This window comes from Grammomys surdaster, unplaced genomic scaffold (genome assembly GCF_004785775.1).
Source record: "Grammomys surdaster isolate TR1022 unplaced genomic scaffold, NIH_TR_1.0 125753, whole genome shotgun sequence".
Classification (NCBI taxonomy): domain Eukaryota; kingdom Metazoa; phylum Chordata; class Mammalia; order Rodentia; family Muridae; genus Grammomys; species Grammomys surdaster.
In genome coordinates, this window is record NW_021620585.1 from 154030 (window position 1) to 166899 (window position 12870).

The following is a 12870-nucleotide window of genomic DNA, read 5'->3' on the forward strand; positions in this document are numbered from 1 at the left end:
AGTTTTCTCTATTTACTTTTAAGAGACCACAAGGAAAGTACATAGATCATACAATGAGAGCCTGATACATAACCAAACCCTGAGCGTTATGACAAAGCCATGAGCATCATGACCAGACCCTGAGCATTATGAGAGTAGTGTCCCATTTACCTTCTGATTTGAATCAAGGCGATCTTTCTTCATCCTTTTGACAAATTGTTTAAAAAAGTTCATTGATTGTCTTGGAAAAATGGAAAGATTTAACATCTCATATACTGGAGTAAGAAATGGAAACAGAACTACAGAGAAAAAATAAATAAATGCAGAGAATGAGTGATGATGTACTGTCCAGTGCCAGCTGACATGTCTACAATGCCAGTCCTATAATCAAGGCTTAGGGTAAATCCTAGAGGAGGTGTAAGAAAGGTTGTCAAAAAAGAAAATGAGAAGGCCTGCCGTGAGATTGTATCTTCTAGACATGACAGGAAGATGGATCCATGAAATCTCAAAGATATTGCTGTCCAGACAAGACCTGTAATGATCTTACAGTGAATAACTATCACTGGGTAATGATAACATGGGATGACATGCCAATGTAGAAAGGGAATTTTCACACAAGTTCTTACCTCTAAATTAAAAGCCACAGAAAATTAATGACTATTGAGAGAAAGGATCAGTTTTCTCCAAGGATAAGACCCTGTGCTTGACCATAAACATATGTACATAAGAGGAATACTGAATGGTCCCAGTAAGATATATACACGTGTATGTATGTACATACATACATACACACATATATGCACATCCATATATATGTACACACACACAAAAATGCACACACACATATACATATACATACACACACACACACACACACACACACACACACATATATATATATATATATATATATATATATATATATATATATATATATAATGTACACATACATGCAACTATTATACTTAAAGGAGAAGAGCCCTGAATTTTAAAAGGAGTTGAGAACATGAAAGGAGTTAGGGGGGGAAAGGAGGGGTGGAAATAAGTCAAATATGGAACTCATGTATATCATTCTTTAAAAATAAAAAATAAAATTATTCTCCATAATGTTGAACTCCAAAATGTGCTCTAAGGTGGCAATAATTTAAAAATTCATGAAGAAAAATGATGTTTCAGAGGGGCATAGAGAAAATGGAGACCTTGAGAACTACTGGAAGCAAAATTAAATGCTACAGGTATTGTGGGAGCAATTTTTCAGTTGCTCAAGTCAAACACAGAATCCTTTTATAATAATTCACTAATTCCACACCAATTGCCTGCCCAGAAAAATGTGAAAACAAATGTTGAGTCTTAATCTTGGATGACAGTGTCCATGATAGCGGTATTCACAACACCTCAAATCTGTAAATAACTTGAATGATCATCAGATGTATAGAATATGATTTGTCTACAGAACATGTGAGCTTCAGCAAATGGTTATGTTGAATATATGATGGTAAATGAAACTTGTTGACAAATTTCATATATTCTATAAAAATATTTTTATTGTATTTTGATGCTATGTCTAGAATAGGCAGATCTACTGGAGTAGACAGTGAGCTGGGCATTTTGTCATGGTGAGAAGGAATGGGAAATGAGAATGAAAAGGTTTTCTTAGAGAATACATTTTCTGGTTGACAATGGTAACATATGTATGAGACTTTGATGAGCAAAAATTGAACTATACATTTTATGTAGTTGAATTATTTTTGCATGTGAACTATATCTTAATAATGATATTATTTTGATTGGCATGTGAAGGGGTGATATAAAGAGAGATGAGATAGTTACATACCTATAGAGAGAAGGAATGGATCAAAAAATTTAAATTTTAAGATCTTCTTGGCTTTCTGCACAAAGGGATCCTGAGGATTATTGAGGGAATCAACGTTCACTCCAAATGATGTGCCAGTGATCACATCCATGCTATAAGCTCCAAATATGCTGAGTGGAGAGAGACATGGGAATCAACATTTGCATCAGAGGCAGCACATATTTCTGAGCTACCCATGCAGGGAGCCACAGAGTCAGAACCACAAGATCATCAGTGGGGTTCAGGCTCCTATCACACTCACACCCCAGCCTTTACTTGGTGTCAATTTGCAGATGTCTTATTCCTGGGGTTGAAAGGACATTAAGGTACTTACAGTCATATCAACCACACTACCACTTACTCTTTTGTGTTGATGGGCTCCCCTTTCTCTTCTTCTTGTCTCAAGTTTCTCACCAATATATCTCCATACTGTTTCATGATGGGGAACATCTAAGTACAAAACACACCTGTCGTGTAAATGTCAGTTTTATTTCCTCAGATGAAGGGATGAGATGAGAGCTGTATCCAAGATGTACAAAGACATGGCCTGGGCTGAAGCCATGGTGTTTCCTTCTCTGCTTTAACTAACTCTAGGCCTAGGCATGGGAGAGTTTGTACAATCTAATCTTCCAAGCTGAGTGATTCAATCCAGCTTCTCTTGGCTTCAGCCTAAATTGCTCTCATTGTCCTTATACTAACTTTGGCAATACATCCTAATCTTCTGGCTCTTTCTCATTCTCTGGGTAGTTCTATCCTCACCTGTGTCTAGCTTGTTCTGTCTGCCACACACCACCACTACCACTACCACCACTACCACCACAATCACAACCACCACCACCACCACCACCACCACCACCACCACCACCACCACCAGTGTCTAGTCTGTTCTCTTTCCCCGTGCTATTCTTAAGTAGCCTTTCTTTTTGTGGATTGCCCTGGTGCTGTTTGTATTTTGATGCTAATTCCACTTTCTAAGGAAGGGTGGCTTCCGTGGAGGAGTGGATCACATACTCTGGTGATTTCATGTGAACCTTCCTACCTTAACTGGTCAGATAAAAGTTATAGCCTATGACTGGGCAGTGGAAGGAAAAGGTGGGACTGAAAGTTTTGGAGAGGGAGAGAGAGGAAGAAGGAAAATAGATGAGCAGAGGATGAAGAGAGAAGAAGACAGAAGAAGAGGAGGTGGAAGGAAGATGGAGGCACATTGGCTTTAGGAACCACAAGTAGCAAAGGATTTCATAGCTGGGGAATAGAGTAGTGTAGTGGCATATCTGCCCAATAAAGGCATGTAGTTTATACATATTAAAACTGAGTTGTGTTTTCTTTGAATGGGTTTCTGGAGTTGGAGAATTACCACAACACTCTCTTTCCTATCTGCTCTTGTGATTGTTGGGTGTATCCTATCTCTGATTCATTCTGTTAAATTGTTCTTTGATTCATCACTTTGTCCACCTCTGCCCCTCAATTAGATGTTACTTTCAAACATGTTTGGCTCCTTCTACAAACTAATCTTACCTCCATTTTTAAGGATAAAAGGTATATACTAAGGCTGTATCTACATTTCAGCCAGATCATACAATAATTCAAAGCATGTCTACATTGAAGCCAGATCACATAAACCTAGAAGGTCTTTGGATATGATCCCTTGCCAGAGCAGCCATGTTGCTGGATTAAAATTCCTCTATTCTGTAGCTAAATGAGGAATTTCATGTCCCAGAAAGACACATCATCCCAGTCATGAGGTGATGAGTGGGATGTTACAGATGTTTTTATGATGGGTCCTCTTGGTATGAAGACAAAAGACTATCTTATAGGAATTGTAACCCAATTGACTATGGGCTTGTTTTCTACCTGTTTTGGTTTGTTCCTCAAGTAAACACCCTCTCCAGCATCACCTCAGAGGACCAACCCTTGGAAAGGGACTATGGGCTTGTTTTCTGTCTCTGGATTTGTTCCTTAAGTAAGCACCCTCTCTATAATCACCTCCTTGAGTTTGCCACTGGTGAAGGTTGGAGACAGGAGTGTTCGAAGTCTCTTCCATTCTTCATCCTCAGATATGGTAATGGCCTTTTTCATAAATCCCACTGGCCCAAATGGCTAGAGTTCAAATAGAAAGAAAGTTTATCATATTAAAATTATGATAGTCTTCCCAATTTTAGAAAGTAGATTAAACAATCATCATTTGCTTAACAAATATTACTGTTAAGTGTCTGGACCTTACTAGATGTTTGACAATCTTCTATTGAAATTTTCTGTAATCCCTATAAATGAAGGTAATATCTATACACCTGGTAAACCTTCACATTTTTCTATGACAATCTGATTTTAAGTGAAAATCACCCTTGCATAATCCATGAGAACAGATAGGACAGCCCTACAGTGTCTTTCAAATCTGTGCAGACAAAAAGGAATGGATTGGTAACCGACAGCAACTGGTCTTGGCAAAATTTTACTGCTGTAAACACTATGAGGAACTGGAGAATAGATATGCTGCTTTGATGTGAATTTTTTAAAAAAAACTGTAGATGTTATAACATATTTACTTGATATGTCAAGATATAATGCAATTATTTTATCTTAATTTTCCATACATGGCCACAAGGAAAAGGAAAGATAATTATGTTTCTCTGCTAGGAACTTTTTTCCATCACATATATTGATGAACATTGGATCAATGGAATGTCTACATCTATCTATTTACATATATGCATTTATGTGTACATACATATAAAATCCTTCAGTCAACTTCACCCTGAGTGGTGAAAGGCTGAATGTTTCACTCACTGATTTGTAGCAATTTTAAAAGTCTGCTCTCGACACTGTCATTCAGTTTCATCCTAGAACTTCCAGCTAGTGCAATAAGGCTTGAAAACAAAATAGAAAGCGTACAGATTGGAAATCAATAAGCAAAAATATTTTTCATTTTCAGGCCACATATTTGTCTGTGCAGGACATATCAAATAACACACAAAGAATTTATAGAAATAATAAGTGAGTTTGGCAATTGTTCTATGATACAACAGCAATTTAAAATCAACTGTTTGTATTTAACATCAATTGTATTAGAAAAAATTTCAAGAATGTTACACAGTATTCAAGCATGTCCAGAAATGTTATATGTTATGTCATTTATGCTTAAGATATGAACAACAAAACATGTACAGGGTTTTCAGCTGAAACCTATAAAATTTCCATGTAGCAATCAAAAGAAATCTGTAAAGTGTAGAACACACAATAGTCATCAGTTAGATGACCCACCACAGAAAATGTGTATATTTACTCATGGGTGAGTTTCAAATTTTCATCAAACTAAGATCATTATCAATATAGACAATCTTGTTCTGACTTTTCTAGAAAGATAAAGGGTCAAGAATATTTCAATTAACTCTAGAAAAGAGTACATAGAACAAATCCACTTGATGTACAGAATCAGTTATCAATAAGATGTGATCCCAGAGGACAGAAAGATATTATGATCAAAAGAAGAAAATATAGAATGAGAAAGTTTCATACAAATAGGTCAATAGGCAAAAATTATTTTAGATTTATTTACTTTGTATGTGTATTTTTCTATATATATGTCTATGCACCACATGTTTATAGTGCTCTTAGAGGTCAGAAGAGGGCATTGGATCCCAGGAGCTGGAGTTGCAGACTGTTTTAAATTGACATGTGGGTTATAGGTATTGAACCTGGATCCTCAGGAAGAAAAATCAAGTGTTCTTAACCACTAAGCTATGTCTTTAGCCTTTGAATAGGTTTGGATAATACTACAAGAAGGCTAGGGAGGGAACAGTTTTCCCTAAATGATATACAAGAACTGGACATGGATGCTGCAACATGAGTCTTTATCTGAGTTTCAAAGTACAAATACATTACAGGTGCTAATGTACAGAATAAAACTATGAGCGTATATTGTTTAAAAAGTTAAGAGTGCTAGGCATGGCTGAGGATGTAGCTCAGTTGGCAAAGTGCTCGCCTGGAACACATGAAGCATTGGCTTACTCCTTGGCACTGCATAAATCAGGTGGGATGGCACATGCTGGGAACCCCAGCACTTGAGAAGTTAAAGGTTGAGGCAGGTACACATGAAACTTTATTAAAAGAAGAGTATCAAGCAAAATTTAATCAGACATGAGCCCAAAAGCACATCTATAAAAATGAAAATGGACCAGACCCTGTGAGGAAGAAAAAACAGGCTATGCATGGCCACTAGAACATACTTGCAAGAGAAAGCTCCATGGTAAAGAAGGGACAGTCTTGTGTCTTAACTGCATGGATGTCACATTTAGATTTAAAAAATGTGACAATCTGCAGAGAGCTTCACATATACATACACAGATCAGACAAATATAAATAACCTGTGGACAGTATCAATGTCAATCTCTTCTGTGTATCAGTTGTGTCCTAGTTAACTTTGTCAACTTGACACAGCCTGGAGTCAGTCATCTAAGAGGAGAGCCTTGGATAAAGAATTGCTTATATCGGTCTGGCCTTCAGGCATGTCTGTGGGGGATTGTCTTGATTACTAATTAATGTAGGAAGGCCTAGTTTACTTTAAGCAGTACTATCCCTAGGTCCCATGCTTTATAAGGAAGATGAGTCTGAGCAAGCCAGTAGGTAGCTTTTCTTCATGATTTTTTTTGCTTCAAGCTCCTGCTTGAGTCCATGTCTTGACTTCATTTAGTAATAGAGTATGACTTGGAAGTGTCAGTCACTGAACCCTTTCCTGTGCTAAGTTGCTTTTTGTCAAGGTGTTCTTTCTTTCTTTTTAGATTTATTTATTTATTTTGTGTATATGAATACACTATAGCTGTATAGAAGAGGTCATTGTATCCCATTACAAATGGTTGTGGGCCACCATGAGGTTTTTAGGATTGAACTGAGGACCTCTGGAAGAGCAGTCAGTGTTCTTAACAGCTGAGTCATCTCTCCAGCCCCCAGAGGGTTTTTTTCAGAGCAAGAGAAAGTAGAAAGAGCAGAACTGCATTATATTTATATTATATCATCTTTATACAAGACATCACTATATATATATATATATATATATATATATATATATATATATATAGTAATGATTTGAATAGAAATGGCTCATATATTTGAATGCATCATCATAAGGGAGTGGTACTACTTGAGAGGGATTAGGAAGTATGACTTTGTTAGAGGAACTGTGTCACTGAGGGTGAAGCCCAAGCCAGGTCCAATGTTTCTCTCTTCTTGCTGCCTGCTCATCTTAATGTGGAACCCTCAGCAACCTCTTCAGTGCCATGTTTGCCTGCATGTCACTATGCTTTCCACCATGATGACAATGGAATAAACCTTTGAAAGTATAAGCCAGCCCTGATTAAATGTTTTCCTTTATAATAGTTGTAGTGGTCATGGTGTCTCTTCACAGCAATAGACTACGGACTAAGACAATAGTAAAGGTTTATATTTCCAAAAAAGGGATGCCTACCCGACGGTTTGTGAAGACTGAGTAGCATTCTTTCACCAGCACCAATTTGATGATCTCTGGATCCATAATAGCCAACATAGGCTGTGGACCATCATAGAACCTACAGTGGGAAAACAGAATGGACTGAACCTCAGAAGCCAGGTTCTATAGCAGGAGTCACATACAAGATTTCAGTCTTGAGCCCCTGATGCACAGTACATACCCTCAGCTGTATAAAGCACAATAACATGAACTTCTAGTTCAAGTTCTGACCATAAAAGTCAATAGAGTCTCATGAAATGAAGTCTTAGGTGGCTGAAGCTGGGAAGAGGCAATTAAGGCAAAACAGTCTTTCAAAGACATCCTGGTTATTGCCAATACCATTCTTGGGTGTTTAAATATATTAGTATCTGGATTGGAGGTTTAACTCAGTGGTAGAGCCATTGTCTATCAAGTGTATGACACTGGGTTTGATCCAGAGATATAAAAAATTTCAGAGAAAATGAACAAATGATTTCAAAGTCAAACAAGTATGTATCAGAGGAAACTTAGAGACAAACTATTCAGTGTTTGTAATAATGTTGCAGAAATAGTTACTTTGGAGAAACTAGAGGGCAAAACTATGTGCCTGGCATTGGTAATATGGTCTCTATGAGCTGTGTCACCTCAGCAAATCCTGTATCCAGGCCTGTGGTCTGAGGATGGATGAGAGGAGATGAAGAGGTAGAGCCTCCTTCCACTTTCTTATGTCTCACAATAAAATAGGGACACCTCCTCCAAGTCTCCAAAGCACCAGCTGTACTGACAGGAAAGGATTGTATCCTTGGCTCAGCCATTCAACAAAACCACTGAAGACTTAACCTTGTGGGAATAAACCATGGCTGAATATTTCCTTGCATTTCTTCTTCAATGTCAGCAGAATCAGATGGTCAGTAAATACCCATATATAAAAATTCTGATCTTGAATTTAATTAGTGGACTAAAAGCAAAATTGTACACAGATGTCCCATTCAAGGCTGAGCAATCTTCAGTCTCTTAGTGTCTGCACATTGACTAGTTGTGATCTCCATGTTAATCATGGTTTACTGAAGAAAGGAACTTTGCTGATGAAAACCAAGAGGTGAGCTCCTGTGGGTCTAACAACAAATCACTTGGAGTCAAATACTATGTCCATTTAGCAGAATGATAGTAGCAGATTCTCCTCCCAACACTCAGGGATCATTGCTGAATCAGGGAGAAAGATTCTAAGAGCTTGAGGTAGAGGATGTCCAGGAAAATGGTCTGAACACAATGGGGCAATTGTACAGATGGAGCCACCATGGTTGTTACAGCATTCACAAGACCTCCATAAGCTCAAGAAAGGCAAAAATACCAGCTTGGAAAGGGGAGGTTGGCATGAGGTCCCATTCTTAGCTGAGGAACCATTGATGACTAATGGATGCAGCTCTCATTTCCTCCCCCTCCCCCACCATCACCATTTCCCTCCAACTTCATGTGTTCTTTTATTTTTAACCCTACTTAGTGCTACTAGTATTTTCATGTGTGTAGGGCCAGCCAAATATTGGAGCATGGGATAGCTGTTTGGGGACCCATCCTTGAATAAAACTTGTCCTCCCATCAAGCTATGATTTGCTAACTTCTCAGTTAGATGTGGGACTTTCAGACCATCTCCCCACTCCATGCTGGATTTTGCCTGGCTTAATCTTGTGTAGCTAGGGAGGTTGTAAACACTGAAGGAGAATGTACTGCTAGATAGACATAACAAAAAGATTAGCATAGATCTCAACCCTCATCAGAGAAGCTTCTTTTAGCACAGCAGTTCTTAACTTGAGGGTTTCAACCATCATAGAACACATATTTCTAATGGTCTTATGAACTTCAATACCCTTCAGTAGCAAACATAGCAGTTATGAAGTTGCACCAAAAAATAAATTTATGGTTGGGTGTTCCTAAGACCATGGTCATGGCATTCAGGTTGAGAAGTGCTCTTTTAGCATAACATGGTGATTACCACAGAGATCTACAACTGTTCAACATGCAGAGAGTTAGAGATTGTAGAGTGTTCATTGTATATGGGACATCATTGTCATACCCTGTCTTAGTCAGGGTTACTACTGCTGTAATGAAACACCAGGACCAAAAAGCAAGTTGGGGGAGGAAAAGGTGTATTCCTTTTTCACATCCATATCTGTGTTCATTACTGAAGGACGTCAGGACAGGTACTCCAACAAGACAGGAACCTGGAGGCAGGGGCTGATTCAGAGGCCATGGAGTAGCGCTATTACTTGCTTGCTCAGTATATATATAAAACTCAGGACTACCAGTCCTGGGATGGCACCACCCACAATGGGCTGGGTCATTTTCATCAATCACTAATTAAGAAAATATCCTACAGGCTTGGCTGCAGCCCAATCTTATAGAGGCATTTTCTCAATTGAGGCCTCCTCCTCTCAGATGACTTCATCTTATGTCAAGTTGTCATATAACTATTCAGCACCCCTCCCACTTCCAAGGCTCAGGAGTCATCCTGGAAGATGGGCTGGAAGGATTGTAAGACCCAGAGGCAGCAGATGACTCCAGAACCTGTTTTCTGGATACAGCAGTGCAGTCCCACATTTGAACTGACATCATCTATGACCGCATGCACAGAATTGTAAGGACTGCCACATGTTTCTGAACATGTACTTAGAGGTTCTGAACATAGCCTTAATGTATTAGAAGATGGTAAGCCTTGGATTTTGGGGCTTACCAAATCCCAGAGAGTGCCACGACAGGCAACACTGTCATCTGAATTCACTTGATGCCTGTGACATGTACCACATCAAAAGGCTTCACTCCAAGAATGGTCTGCTCACACTGTCCTTATGCAGGGGAGTGCATTTTCCTAGTAAGTACACTGAATGGAAGATTCCAGAATACTTACCCCCATATTTTTCCATACTTTTTATAACAATCATCATCAAATTTCCACATGCCCTGGTAAGACAAATAAAATGAAACTTGTTATTGTTCTGTTACATACTGACTGCTTCCTAACTAGGACACAGATGACTAAAGGCTCACAAAACTGGGCTTACTATCTCACTGGCAAGCAGAGGTAAGTTCTTTTTTATTTTATTTTTTAAAAATTTAAATTACTTTATATCCCACTCACTGCCCCCTCCCACAATGCTTCTCCCCTCCCCCTCACCTTTCCTCTCTGAGTGGGTGGGGGTCTTCCTGGGTATCTTCCCGCTCTGGCACTTCAAGTCTCTACTAGGCTAGGTGCTTCCTTTCCCACTGAGGCTGGACAAGGCAGCCCAGCTAGAAGAGAATATCCCACATGCATGCAACAACTTTTGGAATAGCGCTCCATTTCCAGTTGTTTAGGATACACATAAAGACCAAGCTGCACATCTGCTACATATGAGCATTGAAGCCTCGGTCCAGCTTGTGTATGTTCTTCAGTTAAGTGCCCCAAGGGTTCAGGCTAATTGACTCTGTTGGTCTTCCTGTGGAGTTCCTATCCCCTCAGGACATGCAATCCTTCCTCTTATTCTTCCAGAAGAGTCCCCAAACTCCATCCACTGTTTGGCTGGAGGTGTCTGTATCTGTCTGAGACAGATGTTAGGTGGAGCAGGGGCAAGTTCTTATTAGAGATATCTAAAGGTATGGGGGTGGGGCAAGACTAGTGGAATTATCTGGAATAAAAAGTTTAAGCTGTTCTTGCGCTTCAGTTTTGTACCTATTGAAGGAACTGTCTTTATCAGTGGACACCAAGAAAATGTGCACTTCAAGTGATTTGCTTATGCACATTGTTTCAGAGATCCTAGAAAACTCTAAACTATCCCCTCTTTGGGCAGGTGAAGAATCCAATGGGAAGGAGCATATGTGGGCTTCCTGGTACAAAAACATAAGCTTTTATTTCCTGCCTTAACTCCAATCTTATGAATATGGAAGTTTGACAGGGGAGCTCTCAGTGGTTAAGAGCAGAGGATTGGCTTGAACCACATGGAGGCTTACAATCATCTCTAACTCCCGTTCTAGGGATCTGTTGTCCTCTTCTGGGCTCTTCAGGCAATGCATGTACATGATGCACAGATATGAATGCAGACAAAACACACATACACGTTTAAAAATAAGGTGAGACAATGAGGCCAGGCTTAGTGACATATGCCTGTAAATCCTAGCACTCTGCAAGTGGAGTTAGGAAGATCATAAATTTGATGGTTGGCATGGGCATCTATGCCGTAGTGAAATTTCACTATGCATAGTGAAATCTGGTACCTACATCTAAAACAAAAAAATTCAACCCTGGAAAGAAGTGAAACATAAACAATAGGGAACATGAGAATGCGAGAGAATGCAGTCAGTATGACCATCACAGTGGGAAAATGAAAAAATGGAAGAAGAATAGTGTAGACCACCTGGACCCTTGGGGTGCTCCAAGTCCAAACCACCAACCAAAGAACTCTTTGGTTGTTGCTCTACAGCAGGACAGAGCTAAGGAAATACTAGGTCTGAGTTTTAAATATTAAAGATGAGAAATGGGGAGTTCCTATTGCCAAGTTGCAGCTATGATGTAGCTCAGGAGCACAGTAACTGCCAAACACCACAAAGCCCTGGGTTGCATCTCCTGCATGACATAAATTAGGGATAGTGGCTCCCATCCATAATCCCAGCATTTGGGATGTGGAGGCAGGAGGATCTAAAAATCAAGTCATCTTTTTCTACATAGTTAGTTCCAGGCCAAACTTGGATTACCTAAGACCCTGTAAGAAAATAAGTTTCACTATAGGAAGTGTGTCCTATGTCTTGGGGGAGCTTTGTAGTATGATTTGTTTTGTGTGCCTGGTCCTTTAAAGGACTCATGCCCTTCAGTGTCAGTTGCCTCTTGGAATTCTGGGAAGAGGTGTTAAGGTAAACAGCCAGCAGAGGCTGAGAGCTGGGAGTGGGATTCAGGGGTAGGAGAGAGATAATTCCAGGCAACAGAAAAATGGGATCAGAGAGCAGAGAGAGAAAAAGAGTTGGTGACAGTTGAGTCAGGAGAAGCTGAGCTGAGCCAGAGAAGACTTTAGGAGACAGGAGAAAAACTCAAAGAACCCACAAACAATGTAGAAAATATACAGATTAAATAAAGATTAAAACCTAAAGGTAGTGCTATTTGTAAGAAAACTATGGAGTTATTTGTAGGAAAAACAAAACAAAGCAGAACAAAAATTTTCAGAAGACATGTGGTCACAAGTGTGGCTAGGCTGAATAGGAGGCTTGATTTCAAGTAAAGATAGAGCAAAGAGCAGGAAAGGGAGCGATGGACAAAGCCTGCAAGGTGTTTGCTGAGGTTGTTGTTTAGAGAAGCCTCACATAGTTTTAAGTAGCATTTTTTTTCTTTTCCTAGTTTAGGGCTATTTTTTGTTTATTAAAGAACAGCTGAGCAACTGGAAAAGATGTGGGTGGAATTAGAGAAGCTTCAGAATCCAAAATGGAACAAAAGGTGTCTAATACAAAAAAGAAGAGAACAAATAGGTTTATTTCCAGTGACTGAACCAGAGAGAGAAAGTTTTCCCTGGAAGAAAGGGGAAGGAACTGTGCCAAAGGCTAGCCAAGTCAAATAAACAAAAAA

The 12870-nt window shown here is 39.2% G+C and overlaps 1 protein-coding gene across 2 annotated transcripts in view; it reads right to left on the reverse strand.

Annotated features, from left to right (window-relative positions):
• Positions 1–12870, reverse strand: part of LOC114639833 (cytochrome P450 3A25) — a 54231-nt gene that overhangs the window by 21269 nt on the left and 20092 nt on the right. For both annotated transcript variants that reach the window (XM_028788598.1, XM_028788597.1), the window contains exons 3-8: positions 10192–10244; positions 7290–7389; positions 3815–3928; positions 2193–2281; positions 1814–1962; positions 151–278 (exon numbers count right to left, since the gene is read on the reverse strand). In XM_028788598.1, the coding sequence (XP_028644431.1) occupies positions 151–278; positions 1814–1962; positions 2193–2281; positions 3815–3928; positions 7290–7389; positions 10192–10244 (633 nt within the window). The remainder of the gene's footprint in view (positions 1–150; positions 279–1813; positions 1963–2192; positions 2282–3814; positions 3929–7289; positions 7390–10191; positions 10245–12870) is intronic.